Source organism: Mercenaria mercenaria, unplaced genomic scaffold (assembly GCF_021730395.1).
Source record: "Mercenaria mercenaria strain notata unplaced genomic scaffold, MADL_Memer_1 contig_934, whole genome shotgun sequence".
NCBI classification, from domain to species: domain Eukaryota; kingdom Metazoa; phylum Mollusca; class Bivalvia; order Venerida; family Veneridae; genus Mercenaria; species Mercenaria mercenaria.
The window spans coordinates 1-17,842 of NW_026463851.1; the positions used below are offsets into that span (position 1 = coordinate 1).

Below are 17,842 nucleotides of genomic sequence, written 5' to 3' on the forward strand. Positions count from 1 at the left end.
GATCTCAAAATCAATAGGGGTCATCTGCTGGTCATGATCAACCTCCCTATCAACTTTCATGATCCTAGGCCCAAGGGTTCTTGAGTTATCATCCGGAAACCGTTTTACTATTCAGGGTCACTGTGACCTTGACCTTTGACATACAGACCTCAAAATCAATAGGGGTCATCTGCTGGTGATGACCAACCTCCCTATCAACTTTCATGATCCTAGGCCCAAGAGTTCTTGAGTCTACATTCCGACCGACCGACCGACAGACCGACATCTGCAAAACAATATACCCCTCCTTCTTCGAAGCGGGGCATAAAAATGGCTTCTAGATAAGAGTACTAACAAGGGTTTACTACGATTTTGAACAATGTTTCCTACATTTTACCCCAACATGCCTAGTTTCAAACTTATCCTAGATTTCATATAGACAAACTTTCTGACAATATTTCACATCAAGAGGGCGTTAAAGGTCTCGCTTGACCTTGAATATATGTATGACATACCAAATCATGAATGGTAACTATTGTCTTTAGTAGTGTAAATATATACCTTTCAAATAGTAATCGTTTGTTGAGTGGTTCCAGTCTATGACTTGGATAAACTCGTGTTTTTCAAATGCAAGGCACGATGCATCAAGAAAATCCGGATTAATTTTGGGGAATTCCCAGGACAAATCGAACACTACATGATCCAGGTTCTCTGGTATACAGTATAAAGGCACTATCAAGCTGAGTGAGCTGGTTTCCGTTATTCCATAGTCTGAGAGTGTGAATGGCTGACCTGGTCCTTTAGTGGTCTGTAACATAAAGATACCAATTATACAATCAATAAGATAAACGTCTACCTTTAATTTCTGATGACAAAGACGACAGACATCTTTTTAAACTAGTAATTTCATTTATATTTTGTGTATTTTACAGACTTACGCAAGGAAATTGATATTCATGCTAAATAACTAACGACGGCCATAACATAATGTTCGTTACCTTAAGACCTCTTTCCTTGTATAGAATCTTCTGCTGTGATTCCTTGATACCAAGTTGTGTTTCTACTTCTCTCTTCAAGTCTGCAACCGCCATTCTTGGATCATATGGTACCCAGGCAGTGTCCCCGTTCATTGCTGACACGGAGAAGACCGGTCCTCCATATCCTGTCATTAGTTTGCGATTCTCTTCTAAAACCTTTGAGTAATCAACAAACATTCTGTCTAGTTTTGATTCAAAGAAATTAACCATTTCACAGTCTGGTTCAACCACAACATCGCATTCTTCGTGTGGGCACTGACCTGTCCTTTTGACGTATTCTACAACACACTGAAATAAAGTTTCAAAATGTTTATAGAACCGACTTCCTTCTCTTAACATACATCTTGCATTGGAAAATGATACGATTTACACCTTTTTAAAAGAATCATAAGATCTGTCCGAAATTATTTAAGTACTTCCCGGAATATAAACTGGACAAAGCAAGTCTGTCAATAGCGTTGTATGACTGGACGGGCTAAAAATGAAAACGCAGGATGATAGGTGTATAATTTATATTTGTTAAACATTCAAAGGGTCATTTAATTTAATCTTACATTGTGCATTATTTTCATGCGTTCTCTGCAAGATACTGTACTGAAAGCAACAGTGTTACTTCCCCTTATTGGTACAGCAGATATGAACGTCTGACACTAATACTGCGCGGAAGTTGTACTGAAAGAATAACGCCAGTATGACACAAGAAGTCCACTCACCCTTAGACAATGTCCAGGATAATGATTGCAGCTGTCAGATATAGGTGTTTTAGGAAACTCATTCGGTGGTTTTGACTTTTTGCACATAAAACATTGTAGCTCTGAAATATAAAAAAAGATTTCTAATAATTGTCTCGAGTAATCTTTGATATTTCTTTTGTTTGAACAGCTCTATACTTGAGAACACTACATCCTAAGCTTACAACCTAGTGTTAAATGTTTAGTTCAAAACGTTGCTTTTGAAAGATTCAATAAGGTATGACAAAGTATTGTTCATGTATTTTTCATTTATTTTATAAAATTATTGATTGTATGACCATAAAATTACATGTATATAGCTCGGATCAACAGCCCGAGTGATAGCTCTTTACTCACGTGATCGCCAAACTAAACTATAAATATTTTACCATATTCATCATCACTTGCATCGTCGTCATCATCGGACTCCCTAGCAATCATCTCAGCAATGGGACTTGACCGTTTTCCAACAACTTCTGGATATGGTGTTGGAGTAAAAACATGGGGAGTGGTTACAGCTGAACTCGGCATCTGAAACAATTATACCCAAGTTGTAGTTTATGCTAACTTCTTTTACATGTAAGTCGATTATGACTGTGATTCTAAAACGTATGTTGATCACTCACAGCACCTACGTCCGAGTATTTTCAGAATTTGACATTCCAAGCTTGTTCTATTGGATGAATATTTTTCTATTTTTTTGTAATATTGACCTTGACCTCAGCGGTCCAAAATGCAATACTAACATTATTGTTTCATATGATACTTATACATACAAAGTAGTGCGAACTTCGTCTTTACTTTGATGGAGCAGATTCGCCTTTTTGTTCATAGTAACAACGACCTTGGTCCAACCAATGTCATGTCTCCATATCAGTTTGCTACATACTAATTACAGATCAAAATAGATCATTATAAACGTGTTATTAATTGGAACTATGTTAAGTAACAAAAGCTTGACTTTGACCATTACATCCTCAAATACAATGTCAACACTTTTCCCTTTACGCCATATACACACTAACTTTCAATAGCAATGTCTCATTTCTAAAATAAATCATTTTTTTCTGGTTTAAGTAAATGAATCCTTAGCCTTCCTTCAGGCCCAAGTTACAATATAAATTCAGGTCTTTATATATTAAGCTTGCTATACAATACTATACACTTAGTTTTGTCAGAACTGCTTTTAAAATATAAGTAGAAACATAACACTGCTGCTTGTAGCTCTAAAGTCAAATCGCAAATGTCTAAACCGGACAAATCTTTGTCTAAGTAAAAGTGAGATAAAACACAGACTGTAGATGACAAAAATTTGTTTGTGACTTCCAAAACCCGTTCAAAATCCAACAAATGTACAAAGGTCTTACGTCTTCTAGACCAGCTTCTCTGAAGCAAATCTTCATAAGAAGGTCCTTCACTTCATTGATGTTTGCCAAACGCATGTAGTAACCAAACGTTCTTGCCGCAATATGTTGATAGAAATATTCGAAACTGGAATAATAGTTACATTGGACCGCATAGACTTTGATATCCTGAAATGAGAATACTAGCATTAGTAAACAGTGGTTCGAATCAATAAGGCAGAAAATTGAAAAATTAAAATGTACATAAGGTCAATGATGACCTTATATCTCTCTCCAGAGTTCCACAGCTTGAACATGTATTAGAGGACTTTTCCACACGGTTTTTACACATCTCTAATTCGATATACTGGTATTCTAAATTCATATTATGGTAGATCTATCTGAAAATATATTTTATGATATCAATAAATCATTTAAAGATATACAAAAATATGGGTGATTTATGATAATCAATTATAAACTAGAGCTGCTTTTGAGAAAAGCGCATGTCTCCCACAACTGCCTAATGATCCGAATAGTAGTATATGAGTCAACCATGCACCAAAACCTCAACTGCCTTATCAGACTTTCAGTGCTTTGATTAACAAAACAAGTTTCAAGGGCCATAATTCCGAAGTGCCTGGGCCAATCTGGCTTGTTATCGAACTTGGCCGAGGACTTATTGGCAAACACATTTTATTCAAGTTTGGTGAAGATCGGATGAGAAATGTTCGACTTAGAGTGCGGACAAGGTTTGTGACAAATACACAGACAGAGAGACAGACACACATACAGACAGGAGTAAATCAATATGTCTCCCACACTGTGTTCTGGGAGACATAATAATGATAGTGATGTCTCTCACACTGTGTTCTGGGAGACATAATAATGATAGTGATGTCTCTAACACTGTGTTCTGGGAGACATAATAATGATAGTGATGTCTCTCACACTGTGTTCTGGGAGACATAATAATGATAGTGATGTCTCTCACACTGTGTTCTGGGAGACATAATAATGATAGTGATGTCTCTCACACTGTGTTCTGGGAGACATAATAATGATAGTGATGTCTCTCACACTGTGTGCTGGGAGACATAATAATGATAGTGAATAAATAGTAAAACGGCACTCCATAGCAGTCAGTGTGTTTGATGTGTGTAATATCGATAATATTTATACAACTTTAAAAAGTTCTATAAAGGATGGTATGACATATCTTGTACTTTAAATAATGTATACAAATTATCTCTCTTACTAGAAAAAACAAACCAGTATATTATTTGTACTTTAAAAGATAAATCTTACTTATTAAAACATAGAAAACACAAACTGTGTGGTGGTATGGTTTTTGTTATTTTCTAGGTGTTTGGTCAAAAAGAATGCGTCTAACGGAGTAGAATACGCCTGTTTCAGGCGTACAGGACAGGGCAAGGGCGGGGTGGGGGTGTGGGTTGGGGAGTGCAGTAGGAAGACAGTGCAGGATGAGAATGAGGTATACTAAGATACAATATCAAGACACTTTACAGAAGCTAAACAAAAGGATCCTTGTGACCTTGACCTGCCAGGCTCTGACCCCAAAATCAATAGAGATCTTCTTCAACTTGTGCTTAGTAATTGTGTAAAGGTTGAAAGGCGAAGCTGTCATACTTTCTGATTTAGAGCCTAGGAAACAAACAAATTACCCTTAAGATCCCTGTGTCATTGACCTCTGAGTCACTGATCCCAAAATTGACAGAGGTATTTATTCAGTTTGAAGTTTGAAATCAGGAGCTATTTTACATAATAATTTGCAGTCTCGAAACCAGTTTCAGTCTCCCGGCTACTGTGACCTTGACCTTTAACCTATACACCCAAAACAATAGGGATACTCCAAAAGTGGTACTAGCTAGTCTTGAATGCTAATGCTGTATCTGATCTACTTTGTGACTCAGCCTCCTGTCCTTGACCTCTGAGTCACTGTTCTTGCTCTAATGGTATTTATTCATCGTGTCGAGTTTGAAATCGGTTGCTATTATAGTTTATGATTTACAGTCTGGAAACCATTTTCAGTCTCCCAGTTACTGTGGCCTTGACCTTTAACCTTTAGACCACAAAAACGCAAGTGGTGCTTAGTCATCAAGTAAAGATTGACTGTTGTATCTGATATACTTTCTGAGTCCGAAAATGAAAAATGTAAAAAAAATAGTTAGGTCTCTGTGACCTTGACCTTTGACCCACTAATCCTAAAATCGTTTCAGACCTTTATCGAGAGGTACTAAACCATTGTATTGAGTTTGAATACTGTACGCGTTGTCATATCGATGATCTTTATCATGCAACAGTTTTAGTACAAGTCGCATTTGACATGTCATTGGCATTTGAAGATAGAGTGCAACACTATACATATTCCTTTTAAAAATCCAATCTGCTCACATGCTAATATTCAACGTCTTTCATTTTCTAGAGCAATGTCTTTACCATGCAATAAAATTTCCATCATTACTCATTTGATAGTACATATGTTGGTATCAAAATGACGGTACTATGAAGTTGATATTTAAAACGGTGTATAACACTGTGTATATCACTACATAAGTGGGTTAAATTTGCCTTCCTGGTAAAATCCAACATACCCCACTGTTGCGTTTTCAAAGTCCGTAATTATAAGATAATGTAAAATCAATTGGAAAATCATGTAAAGGATCACTTACCATTTTTCTTAAAAGTTTTGTTTCTTCTTTCCAGTCTAGATGACGATAGTTCTGGCTTTCAGATTTTTCATGCGGTGGCGCGTCGCCAATCATAACCAAGGCCTTCTGGGAGTAGGTACTCCAAGAGAGCTTTTCTTGTACTTCTCTCATTACAAGTTCGTAGCATTCAGGTGTGTCTCCTCCGTCAGTACTGGAAACATTACTGACAAAACTGCAGAGCGTGTTTGGGTCGTTTGTAAAATTCAGGTATTTTGTGACATACTTTGACCCAGCATCGCAGTAATCACCATGGGCAAATATAGCAATACGTATACCAGGTATTTTGCGTTTCAGATCCTGCACCATTTCTCTGAGGCGTCTTCGAACTTCTTCAAGACAGCTGTACATTGATCCAGTTGTGTCGAAAGAAAATGCTATTTCAAATGTGTCAGCCATCTTTCATTTCTGAAAAAAAAATAAGAAAATTCTATATTTACATTTTTCAAAGAAGACGACTAAATTAGTTTAGGAAAGCAGATGTAAACGTAGGCAACGTGCTTTAAGGTATCCGATCCACTTCGTTGCCTGGTAAGCCCATGTTTTTTTTATATCATTTGAAAGAGTTGTGTCTGTTGAACAAGAATCAGAAAGGGCAAAAAAAATATGTGTGGTTCCTGTTACATGCCATCAAAAAATTGGGAAGGTAGGTGGGGATTTTAATTAGGCTAAATAGGATGTCCATAATAATATGCAAGAATCATTACAGTCATGCTTTTGACAACGAAATGATAAATATTACACTGAAACAACTTTTTTTTTTGTTCAGGTATCACTGAAGACTATAACTGAAAAGTCAAAACATCTATAATATATAGTGTCATGTTATTTCTATTTTCTTTTTCAGTAGGCAATACACTTTCAAATGATGCCAAAACTATATGAGTTTACCAGGTATCAATATTTTGTGTACTTCAATAGCACTCTTATATAAAACTTGCTTAACCTGAAGTACGGATAACGTATTTCTTATCTATAGGAGAGATCGTCGAGACACGTCACGCATTAACATCTGTTTATAAATCTGGTGGTGGGCAAAACAATTGTTTTTACATCGTTTGCGTATGGGATCGGAATTTTTAATTATTAATAATTTTTTGGATCATTTATGGATTTTTGAAATTCAAAAAGTTTTGAAATACTCCCCGTTTTCATATTTTCGTATTCCAATATCTTTAAAAAAAAACAACAAAAAAACGAATAACCATTTTAAATGACATATAGTTTTAATAGCGGCGTAGTGATTGTTTAGAAAAACACTGCAAGTTAAGTGTTCATAATTAATCCATTTTATTTCAAAATAATAATTAAAAAGTAATTAACAAATTGCTTGTTTTATAACTTTTCCAGTGATAAAATATTATTGATATAATTTGTGTTTAAAGAAAGTTTAGGCCGTTAGAAAAACATCACTGTTTACAAAAAACATGGACATTCGGCGTCTGCCCACCCGATAACTGTCTTAAAATTATCAGTTCTAAAAAAAGAAAATACAACGGATTTGTATACAAACACGATCTCTCCTATACGGTGTCACCCCGGTATTGAAGTACTTCCGGGTCGTTGTATCCTAGGAAGTAGTTCTTTGAAATTTTGAAGTTCCCAATTTAAAGCCATCCCTACTTTGACATGTTATATTTTAAATGTATTTACTGACACTGTGTACATTTTGTGCCATTTCTGATGTCTTTAACAGTTGTTTTGTCTGTGTTTTTCAGGACTATATTCCTGTGCGGATGGATTAAAAAACTACTCCAGACTGGTAGACATGACAGATGTGTATTGGAAATATAAACATGGACTTAAAACTTTGATGTGTAGCAAAAAAGTTCATCGTTGATGATAGTGATTTTCTAAGCTATATTGACTGGAACAGGGTCATTCTTCAGAAGTACAGGACTGTCAATGCTGCAATTTTGTTGTGAAAGTCACAATCCATGTCAGAAGTTGCTTGTTTTACTATACAGCAAAGAAGAAGAAATTGTACTGGGCCGACACCTATATGGGAAAAAGTTAATTTTGAATATCTCAGCAACCAAAGGGTTTACAGCTATGAAACTTCACACACTAGTAGCTGATAACAATAAAAACCAGTGGCTAAAAGGATTTTATCAAGGTTTGTGAAATTTTAATTTTATTGAATTTTTAAAAATTTAATAGTTAAATTTTCATTTAAATTAAGTAACAGTCATCTCCCTTTGATTATTCAGTCGTCTGCAATAGTGCAAAGACTTTCAAGAAGAAAAAGACTATTAACCGGGCTATATAAGAGAAAATCAGACAGATTTTATTAATTTTAAAAAAAAATAGAGAAAAATTAATTTGTTTACTTTTTAAAAAAAAATCACTATTTTTGTGTATCAGTTTTTCGAACAGTTTTTTTAGGATGGATGACCTACTGGAACATTGCCGCAACAAACTGCAGATCAACAGTGACTTGCATGAAAATGGAGAATGTATATTTTGGACTGGTTGTATTAACAAATTTGGCTACGGCCAGTTTCGTTACAGAGATCCAAGAGACCCACCGTCTGCCGGTTATAGAACACGAACCAGTCACCGTGTTGCATTAATGGTTCATTATAGAGATTTTGATATTTCAGGCAGTCAACAGGCATCACATTTGTGCAATAATAAACTGTGCATAAATGTTGAACACCTTGTTTTTGAGGGAAACAGTACAAATAATTTAAGGAAAAATTGTTTTTCTCATTCTAGGTGTTATGGGCATTTTGATGTGGCAGGGCACCGCTTAGCAGACTGTCTAGTGCATTTATCAACACATTGACTATAGTTTTAATTTTCTGTTATTTTTTTTAATTTACAGGGCAATGTTTGTATTACAATGAATTTGAGATGGATACTAGTTATGCCTGTTGTTTTGGTTCTTGTTGTTGTTATTGTTGTTTATGTATTATTTTAGTTTCAGTAAATGTTCAAGAGCTCTTTCCGTTTCGGCCGGCATCAGGCCATCATCAGACATTCTGCCATGAATGTGACGGTGCTCTTTCCCTTTTTTTCTGTTTCTTTCCCTTGTAGGTGAACAACCGCCATGTTTCTAAGGCATTAAATTTTAGAAACACTGTTTTGCTGATGGAGCCTCATCAAGTTGTCCTTTCACGTACTCATCCGAATACTGGCCTGAACTGCGGGCTTGATGATAAGCATATTCCAGCTTTGCTCGATTATTTTTTCTGCGGGTCTTGAACTTGGCTGTTTTTTGATGATTTCTGTGTCTCTGTGACCTCTTTGAAGTTGTTTTCAGATACCTTTTTGCCTGTGGTGAAAGAGCCAGTCCGGTAATGCTTTTGACTTTTTTTTCCACAGAAGCTTGCAATGAATTGTTCAGCTGAAGTGTTTTTGATGCCAGACTACCAGCAAAGTTTCTGGACAGGTTAATATCTTTCGGCATAGTAGATAGTACTGCCCTGTTGAACCCCTCACATTTCTGTGTTGAAGTGTTGTTTTTCACACTCATGATGGCACACTCACTGAGTCTTATCTCAAGAATTGTTGACAACAGCTCACGGTCATTTTTGTTCAATTGCAGGTGATGAATTCCATGGGTTGGTAGAAACTTAGAATGGTACCACCAGTCACCAACACCCCCTAGACCAGAGCAAACTATCGAGTCATGTGGACAGAAGCTGCAGTTTCCAGCGTAGCACTGTATAGTAGCTGCTCTTATTGCCGGTAAGCGATTTACTACTTCTTCTGTCAGTCCATTTCCATCGGTTCGAAGTTTCTCTATGATGGCGCTACATCTGGCCTTGATATCTTTACCCAGAGCGGAAATGGCTTGTTGTCTGGCACTGCCTGTCAGTTTCTTGCCTTCGAATACTGTCTGGCTCCAGTTGGAAGTCCGGGCTTTTCTCACTTGCCTGCTGCCAAGATGATGCGGATCTGCCTGGCGGTTGACACTCCAGGCATAGCCTAGCTTATCATAGAAGTCATTCATTCCCAGATGAGCTGCTGTATCTCCATCAGTTGTCAGTGTGCGGACAAGTAGGTCTTCATTTGACAACTGCTCAGCAATGCCATATGCCATTTTTCTTTCAGAATGAGGCTGCATGTATGATATTGTTGCTGTGCATTCAGCATGGCCACCAGGACAAGTTATGTCGAACCCCTTGTTCCTCAGATAGGCTCCTGTCCAGCAGAGTTTATTTTGTACAGCTAGTCCCACTATATACTTGTAGCTTGTATGGTTTTCAATGGCAACTCCATAGGCTTGTGAAGCTGCCTGTCCAGGTTTGTAAGAAGACACCATTCTTGTTGCATTGTAGCGGCCATCAAAGGACAGGTCTAGAAGTTGCGGGTTCTGATGTCCTTGTTCCAGATTATGCTGAATGACTAGCTGCCTTTTTGCTGCCATGTCCTCCTCATTCAGCTTGACAGTGTTGAGGCTGGCAGCATTCAGTAAAGTTTGCATGTTGCTTCTAGCTGGTGGTGGTATGTCCATAGATGTTAAGAGCAAGTTCACTTTTTCTATTCCGATGGCAGTATCCTGAAGGGCAGAAGCAAGTAACATGTTAATTGCTGCTCCTTTGCCGTCCCGACGTTTTTTATATGTTTCCATTTTATTTGAGAGGAAATGGCAGGAATTACACTTGAACTGCAGTTTTGAGCCTAGTCCATATTTCTCTTCCTTGTGCAGTGAGATATTTAACTGTTTACACTTTCCAGAACTATGTTGCTGATACACACTGTTCATAAGGTAAATTAGTTGGTCCAGATTCACAACCCTGTTCCCTAATGGTTCACATTCCATTTTCAGATCCAGCTGTCGTGGTCGAAGTTCGGGTTTCTTTGGGCAGCCCCTATCCAGCTGGTCTTCATTTACAGCTGAACTACATCCAGGATCGGTTGCAGCCTTAGAAGGAAGAAGGTAAGCAGGTGATTTCTTATTTCCTGGCTTGAAATGTCCGCCAGCAGCACGGCGCTTAAGTTTGCCCTTTGCCATGTTGAATTCTATACAGTTGATGTAAGATTTTGATGCTGTCTGCTTAAAGACTGGCAGTATTGTAAGTAGAAGTCTTTTTTGTGCCATTATTAACACATTCAGGTTGTTTTTTCAAGGATAATATATGCTAATCCAGCTATCAGAAAGTCTGTTTGAAGTGCATCATTAAGAGGTGTTAAGTCTTAGATAATCACTTTTGATCTTAATTGATATTATTAGTAAATAGTGTGGTGTATGGGTGTGTTTTACTTTCAGATATTAGTTGCAGTAATCCTAATTGGTCTCAGTCATGGAATTTTGTCCTTTAAATCTTTAAAATATAAATTTATTTTCATTTTAGTTAGCAAATTCTGTATTTTTTAAATAAAAATGTCTTATTTTTTTTAGTAATTTCTTATTTGATATATAAGTTTACAGAAAAAATAAGGCATACTGTTATATAAAAGATTCTACAAGACAAGCCGGTGACACCAAACTTTATTTCATAAGAATCCATCAAAAATTTTTCAAGATATGACAATTTTCCTAATGTGTCTATTTTCACTTGAAATACCGGTTTCCGAGCCAATTTGTCCGCAGAGTAAGCCTCATGTTTAAAGTGTTACTACGGTACAGAATTTAGTTTGTGGTGAGAATGCCTTGTTGAGTATTTCTTGCAATACCCTAATTTACTAGAATATGGGTAAAAAATTTGGCTTAATTCAAATTTTGGTTAGATTTAGGTGTCACCCCGGTATTGAAGTACTTCCGGTCGTTGTATCCTAGGAAGTAGTTCTTTGAAATTTTGAAGTTCCCAATTTAAAGCCATCCCGACTTTGACATGTTATATTTTAAATGTATTTACTGACACTGTGTACATTTTGTGCCATTTCTGATGTCTTTAACAGTTGTTTTGTCTGTGTTTTTCAGGACTATATTCCTGTGCGGATGGATTAAAAAACTACTCCAGACTGGTAGACATGACAGATGTGTATTGGAAATATAAACATGGACTTAAAACTTTGATGTGTAGCAAAAAAGTTCATCGTTGATGATAGTGATTTTCTAAGCTATATTGACTGGAACAGGGTCATTCTTCAGAAGTACAGGACTGTCAATGCTGCAATTTTGTTGTGAAAGTCACAATCCATGTCAGAAGTTGCTTGTTTTACTATACAGCAAAGAAGAAGAAATTGTACTGGGCCGACACCTATATACGCCCGTTGCTGTAAAAATGGGACGCATTATGCTATGCGTCCGTCCGTCATAATTCGTGTCCGGAGCATAACTTCATAATCATTAAAGATATATACTTTAAACTAAGCATACAGATAGATGGCGACGAGACGATACGCAGAATGCTTGACTTGGCACTGTAGGTCAAAGGTCAAGGTCACAAACTGGGCTAAAAGGTCACAACTATACATCATATTTTGTGTTCAGAAGCATAACTAAAGAACCAAGCAATGTATTGTCTTCAAACATGGCATGTAGATAGATGACATCAGCACATGAACCGGGTCTGTTGGTCAAAGGTCAAGGTCACAAACTGAGCTCCTGGGTGACATCTGTCCGTCATATGTCGTGTCAGGACCATTAAAGGTTTGACTTCAAACCTGTCATGTAGGTAGGTATTAAAGGTAGTGATGATGTGATGTGCAGAGAACATGAACCTGATTGGTAGGTTTAAGTTCAAGATCACAAATTAAGCTCAAATTTGAAATCTATCCGTCATATTTAATGTGTGGAACTTAATCATTCAAGATATTGGCTCCAAACTTTGGATGTAGGTAGATGGTGATAAAACGATGTGCAGAGTGGATTAACTAGGGTGGTTAGTCAAAGATCAAGGTCACAGCAAAGGTCGAATCTGCCCATCATTTTTCGTGTCTAGAGCGTAACTTAAAACTATTAAGGGTATTAACTTGAAACTTGGAATATGCAGGTGGTGAGGAGACGATGAGCAGACTGCAACAATCTAAATTACACCCCCACACACATTAACCCATTCATAATCAAACAAACTTTTTTTTCATTTAGTTTCTTGCCCTTTATATAGTATCCTGTCACCACCACCGCGCGCGCACACTCTCCCTGCTCCCCCACCCACAATCCCCCTCACATCTTCCGAAAAAAAAATCTTTAAATTTTGCAATTTCTCTAGATCGTTTTCGTCCTTCTCTGAGAGAAGCTCTCGTTTTCAAATGTTATTCAGATGCGGCTATGATATGACCTCCTCTTACTAAAAAAGTAACGAACATATTCAGTTGCAATTAACAATCACTCTTGAATAGATACTAACAGTCAATATTTTCAAAATAGCATAAGCTGTACTTCTGCGCAGAAAAGTTCAATGGTCTGTGTCAAATCAGTGTTTGCCACTACCATATGCGTTGTTTTGTTTGTTTTGTTTTCAGAAATTGCCAGTTTCGAGCCATATAGTATTACGTACTTATAACATAATGTAAATATGATTTTTTTCAGTTCTAGTCTAATTTGATGTGCAATGTAGGGTAGCAAATGATTCGAGAATGGATCCATTGAGAATATCCTTCTATACTATGGCAAATTTGAATCGTCTGACATATATTTACTAGCTGGTCCTCTGTAGCTGAGTGGTAGATGTTGCGGAAACTCCGGTTGGGACACGCGAGGAAGCCAACTAGCTAGTTTTAAGTTTACATAAAACTGTCCGGTTTCTTTATATATGCTTTGCCATTATATTTGGTAAAGTATAGTCTGTGTTCAGAGCCTGTGTTTTGTTCACATGAGATAACTCCTGAGGCTATTTAAATTTTGTATAATTATGCCCCTTTTCTTCTCCTTCTACGTCCAAAAAATCCACCCCGCAACAGTTACAACTATAGTCATCCTCAAAAGTGTCTATCAGCTGGCACAGAGTGGTGTTGTACAAAAAGGGTCGTAGGCGTTAAAATCTCCGCTACATGACACTTTGATCACTGTTGATATTCGGATGTGTCTTAACAAATTCAAGGTTCACTTCAGTGTGAGTTTTTCCTAGTACATGTATCATATGACTTATATGTAACTCGAAATTTCGACTAACTAACTCGAAATTTCGACAGACTAACTCTAACTCGTACAATGGCCTTTGGGTTTAAGGTGGTTCTTCTGTCAGTTATTTGAGATTTCTTGGACGTGCAGAAGTGAAACTGTAAAAAAAATCCTAAAAGGATTCAGTGGCCGATTAGTTCAGGTTGCGTGCTTATAATCACACATTTCTCACAGCTTTTGAATTGAAATGTCTTTTTGGGTGTAGATTTCTTTTATGTGAGAAAGTAACCTTTTGGCATGTGGAAGGTCAGCAGTTCTACATATGTGTCTGACAGTATGCGCGAAGGGGCTTTCTCAACCATGAAAAACTTGAAAGTCACCAATGACATATAAATGTGTGGGTGTGATGCTCAACTCAACCAAAAACAAACAAAACAAAAACAAAACAAAACAAAAAAAGAAAGAAAGAAAAACTTATTTGATATTCTGTGCTCAGCAGATGACTTCCGCTGTCATGAGGTCAAAGACCAGTTAAAGGTGCGCGGTGGTCTAGTGGTTAAGGTCGACCGCTAAAGCCGGGGGTCGTTGGTTCGAGCCCAAATAGGGTCACGACCATGACTTCTCATATGCCCCCAGCACTGGTTTTTCCAGGAAGCGAACTCGAGAGTGATCCAAATAAGCTTTTAAAAAGCTTTCATCGCAATCAAGCTCAAAAATAGGATATTAAACTAAGGCCAAGTTCACCACCTCAGATAAGCTAGATCATACATGAAATCATTATACCCCCGCAAACGAAGTTTAGGGTGTTGGTATATATAAGAGTGAGTTTGCAAGTCAATCTGTGGGTTGGTCCTTTCTAATCCGAAATTTCAAGTTAGTTATAGTCGAAATTACGATATACATACATTAAGTCAAAATTTAGAGACAGAAAGTCGAACGTTTGAGCCTAAGTCGAAAGCTTAAGTTAGTATCTCAAATTTCAAGTTAAGTAACTCGAAATTTCGAAGTAAATAAATAAAACGCACCTGACATTACACAGGAGTTCGCCTCATGCCTAGGTCCAGGCCCTACCCGTGTTCTTTATAGGGTAGGGCCTGGACCCAGGCATGAGCCGAACCCCTTTGGGCACTTATTTAATTAATTGATGTTCTTCCGTACCACAGCTTTCGATTTAAATTCTAAATGCTTCTTTGAAATATTCAGAATTTGCCCACGATATTAAAAATATCATCGGAGCATTTAAATAGAAAGCTATTGAGGTACCTATTTCATAACTAGATCTGTAGGCCTTTATCAAAGGTGCGCGGCGCGTGACCCGGACCCCCTCCCTCCCACCGCAACTCCCCATGTTCTTTTTTTTTAAATAAAAATGATCATCCAAATCCTGTAAAACACTATCAAATATTCATATTCATATTACTATCAAATAAATAGTTTCAAACAAAAATACGTACCCATAGTATACTTTTATATTTTTGTTTGAAACTATTTTATTTAATAGTAATATGAATATTTGACAGTGTTTTACTGGATTTGGATGATCATTTTTTATTTTTAAAAACATGGGGGTTGTAGAGTGTGTGTGGGGGGGAGGGGGAGAGAGAGTCCGGGTCACGCGCTGGGCACCAAACTCCAACGCAGTGATCTCCCTTACCGCTTCGCTCATTGGAGATCACTGCGTTGGAGTTTGGCCGGGCACCTGTGCTGTATATTATATAGGATACGAGAAATAACAGTCAGATCACGCCGGTAGGCCTGGTCGACGGCTATATTACCAGCCACAAGGTAGGCCTACCTGCCGGCTCTGGGACACCGCACCATCAGTATCAAAGTTGGGTAGTCCTGCACCACAGGTAGGCCTACATGACACATACCGAAAAATCCACCTATAGTATATATAAAGAGCTCTTTATATATACTATAGGTGGAATTTTCGGTATGTGTCGTGTACCTGTGTCCCGCACCCCCACCCCAACCTAAAATTAATAAATTTAGTCTATAGCTACCTTGTAAAATATATCAAATCCTTGACTTCACGGTGCAGCTATTTTGAAACGGAAAGTAGACTATATCTAGCAAATCTATGTCCGCTTTTTCAAAAAATGGTATAAAACACCTGTGTCAGCAAATCTCACCAAGAATTAAAATCGAAACTAGATGTTTACACATTTTTCGAAAACACACTCGCCACTGTACATGTAGGTCATCGGGTTTTTCAAGAAATTTTCCCCTGCTCTGATTACACTTACACTGTTCTGATACTGATACGTACAAATTTTAATATGTAGAGCTACCTGTACAAGTACCAACACATTTAACTAAAGAATTAATAATCAGAAAGTGAGTGCTTTTTATCTCATTAAAATCCAATTTCTTAAGCCAGTAATACTTGATTTTCAGAAAACTTTTTCTAATATCAATGTCTATTTTAGTTTGTTTGAAATACTTAGAAAATACTTATGTAGTTCCCATTTATATCAAAGTTGATGCGTGCGATCTAACGACACGTGAACTGGTTACCAAAAAAAAATGCCATTAAATGTCATAAGATACAAGTGTTATACAAGCTACATTATGGCTTGCAGAGCACTGGATGCGCATCAAAAATATCATATTTTATCTAGTGTACAGACTGTCAAAGGGACAATATAAATGTCAGTATAGAAACAACATAGCCTGTTTTATTTCTGTATTAACATTTTATACTCATTTAAGAATCTTTAATCTCCTGTAATTGTAATTTCTGTTTGTGCATGTTTGTCCAAAGAAGTATGATTTTTATAGCACTATTACTTTTACTGATACGCTCATTGGGGAACTACGACCTTCAAAACTAGTTTGGACGAAATCCGCACTTACAATATTCTATAAGAATGGTCAAGGACACTCGGGTATGTAAAACTACTCCCACAATTGCATTTTGATTTATTTAACTGAAACATTTGATGCTGATATTTAGAAACAAACAATATTCTCCGGTTTCAGAGCATGACATTGATTAGGGGTGACGAATTTATACGACAAGGTGAAACATTGTCTTGCAAATTCGACATATCATTCAAAATTAAATATATTCAATAATATCGTCTTCAAAGGATAATTAAGACATAAAAGTGGTTTAATCGCCTTTTTTTACCATATTCAGTGTTTTATTCCCGCTCAATTTGTGTAGGCAGATTTTTGAAGTATGTATAATAATGCTGAGCTGATGTCGCCATTTACATCATTGACTTGTGCATTTAAAAGCACCAGCTCTGTACAGTTAATCAGCATGCACATGTATATACCCCGAACCAATGATTAAGTTTTTGATACGCAATAAGAATTTATGACGACCTCGAAGAAAAGCATTCAAGGTGTGTCCGGACTGTGCCACAGATGCTAGCGATTATGACAGATGGATAAATGTCGTGCCCAAGATGACGGCACATTTCTTGCACTAGAGATGCTATTCTATATGAAATTCCAGAAGAACTTTAAAAGCGGTTAATTAAGTATCCGTATGTTTGTGAATTATGTATGGCATAAATAGACACTAACTCACCGTGACGAACTGAATACTCGACTTGTCGTGTATCCCTAACAACACTGTACATCAGTGTTATGATATATTAAATTGTTTCCCGAAACAATCAGCTGGTGTTTGTATTATCAGTTAAACAATTAAGATTAATTTTTGTTTGACTTTTTACAGCTTAAATTATAAAATCTGAAAAATTAGAGCCTAACTCATCAGTATAAAACCATGTGTTATGTCTGTTGCGATATTTGCTGTTTTAACGTAGTTGTAAAAAATACCGTTCATCATGATTTTTTTTTAAAAACTACATCATAATGTCAAATTGACCCGAAAGATGTCGTACTTACACGACGACCACAATCATAAAGATATAATAAAATCCATCATATTGACGGCGTAGTTCAGAAGCTATCACTGGGCAGCACTTTATACTGAAGACGCAGAAAAGATCTACTTTCGTTTTCATTAAATGTTCATATCGGTTATTCTGAATTAAAAATCGCTTCACCGTTTTTTATGCTAAAAGGTGCCGAATATAGATCTACC

The 17,842-nt window shown here is 36.9% G+C and overlaps 1 protein-coding gene across 1 annotated transcript; it reads right to left on the reverse strand.

Annotated features, from left to right (window-relative positions):
* Positions 1 to 505: 505 nt before the first annotated feature.
* On the reverse strand, positions 506 to 15,986 carry LOC128555004 (uncharacterized). Its single transcript, XM_053536347.1, has 7 exons — positions 15,783 to 15,986; positions 5,784 to 6,227; positions 3,115 to 3,279; positions 2,137 to 2,278; positions 1,730 to 1,830; positions 978 to 1,304; positions 506 to 787 (listed from the first exon to the last, which is right to left on the reverse strand). The coding sequence occupies exons 2-7, from the start codon at positions 6,216 to 6,218 to the stop codon at positions 521 to 523; spliced, it is 1,437 nt and encodes a 478-aa protein (XP_053392322.1). The 5' UTR covers positions 6,219 to 6,227; positions 15,783 to 15,986; the 3' UTR covers positions 506 to 520.
* Between the last annotated feature and the right edge of the window lie 1,856 nt (positions 15,987 to 17,842).

Coding starts and splice junctions, on each gene's coding strand:
- LOC128555004 (XM_053536347.1), bottom strand. CDS start 6,218: ATGGCTGACACATTTGAAATAGCATTTTCTTTCGACACAACTGGATCA. Junction 2,279..3,114: donor GAGAAGCTGGTCTAGAAGAC/GTAAGACCTTTG, acceptor TAATTGTTTCAG/ATGCCGAGTTCAGCTGTAAC. Junction 788..977: donor ACAAGGAAAGAGGTCTTAAG/GTAACGAACATT, acceptor TTTATGTTACAG/ACCACTAAAGGACCAGGTCA.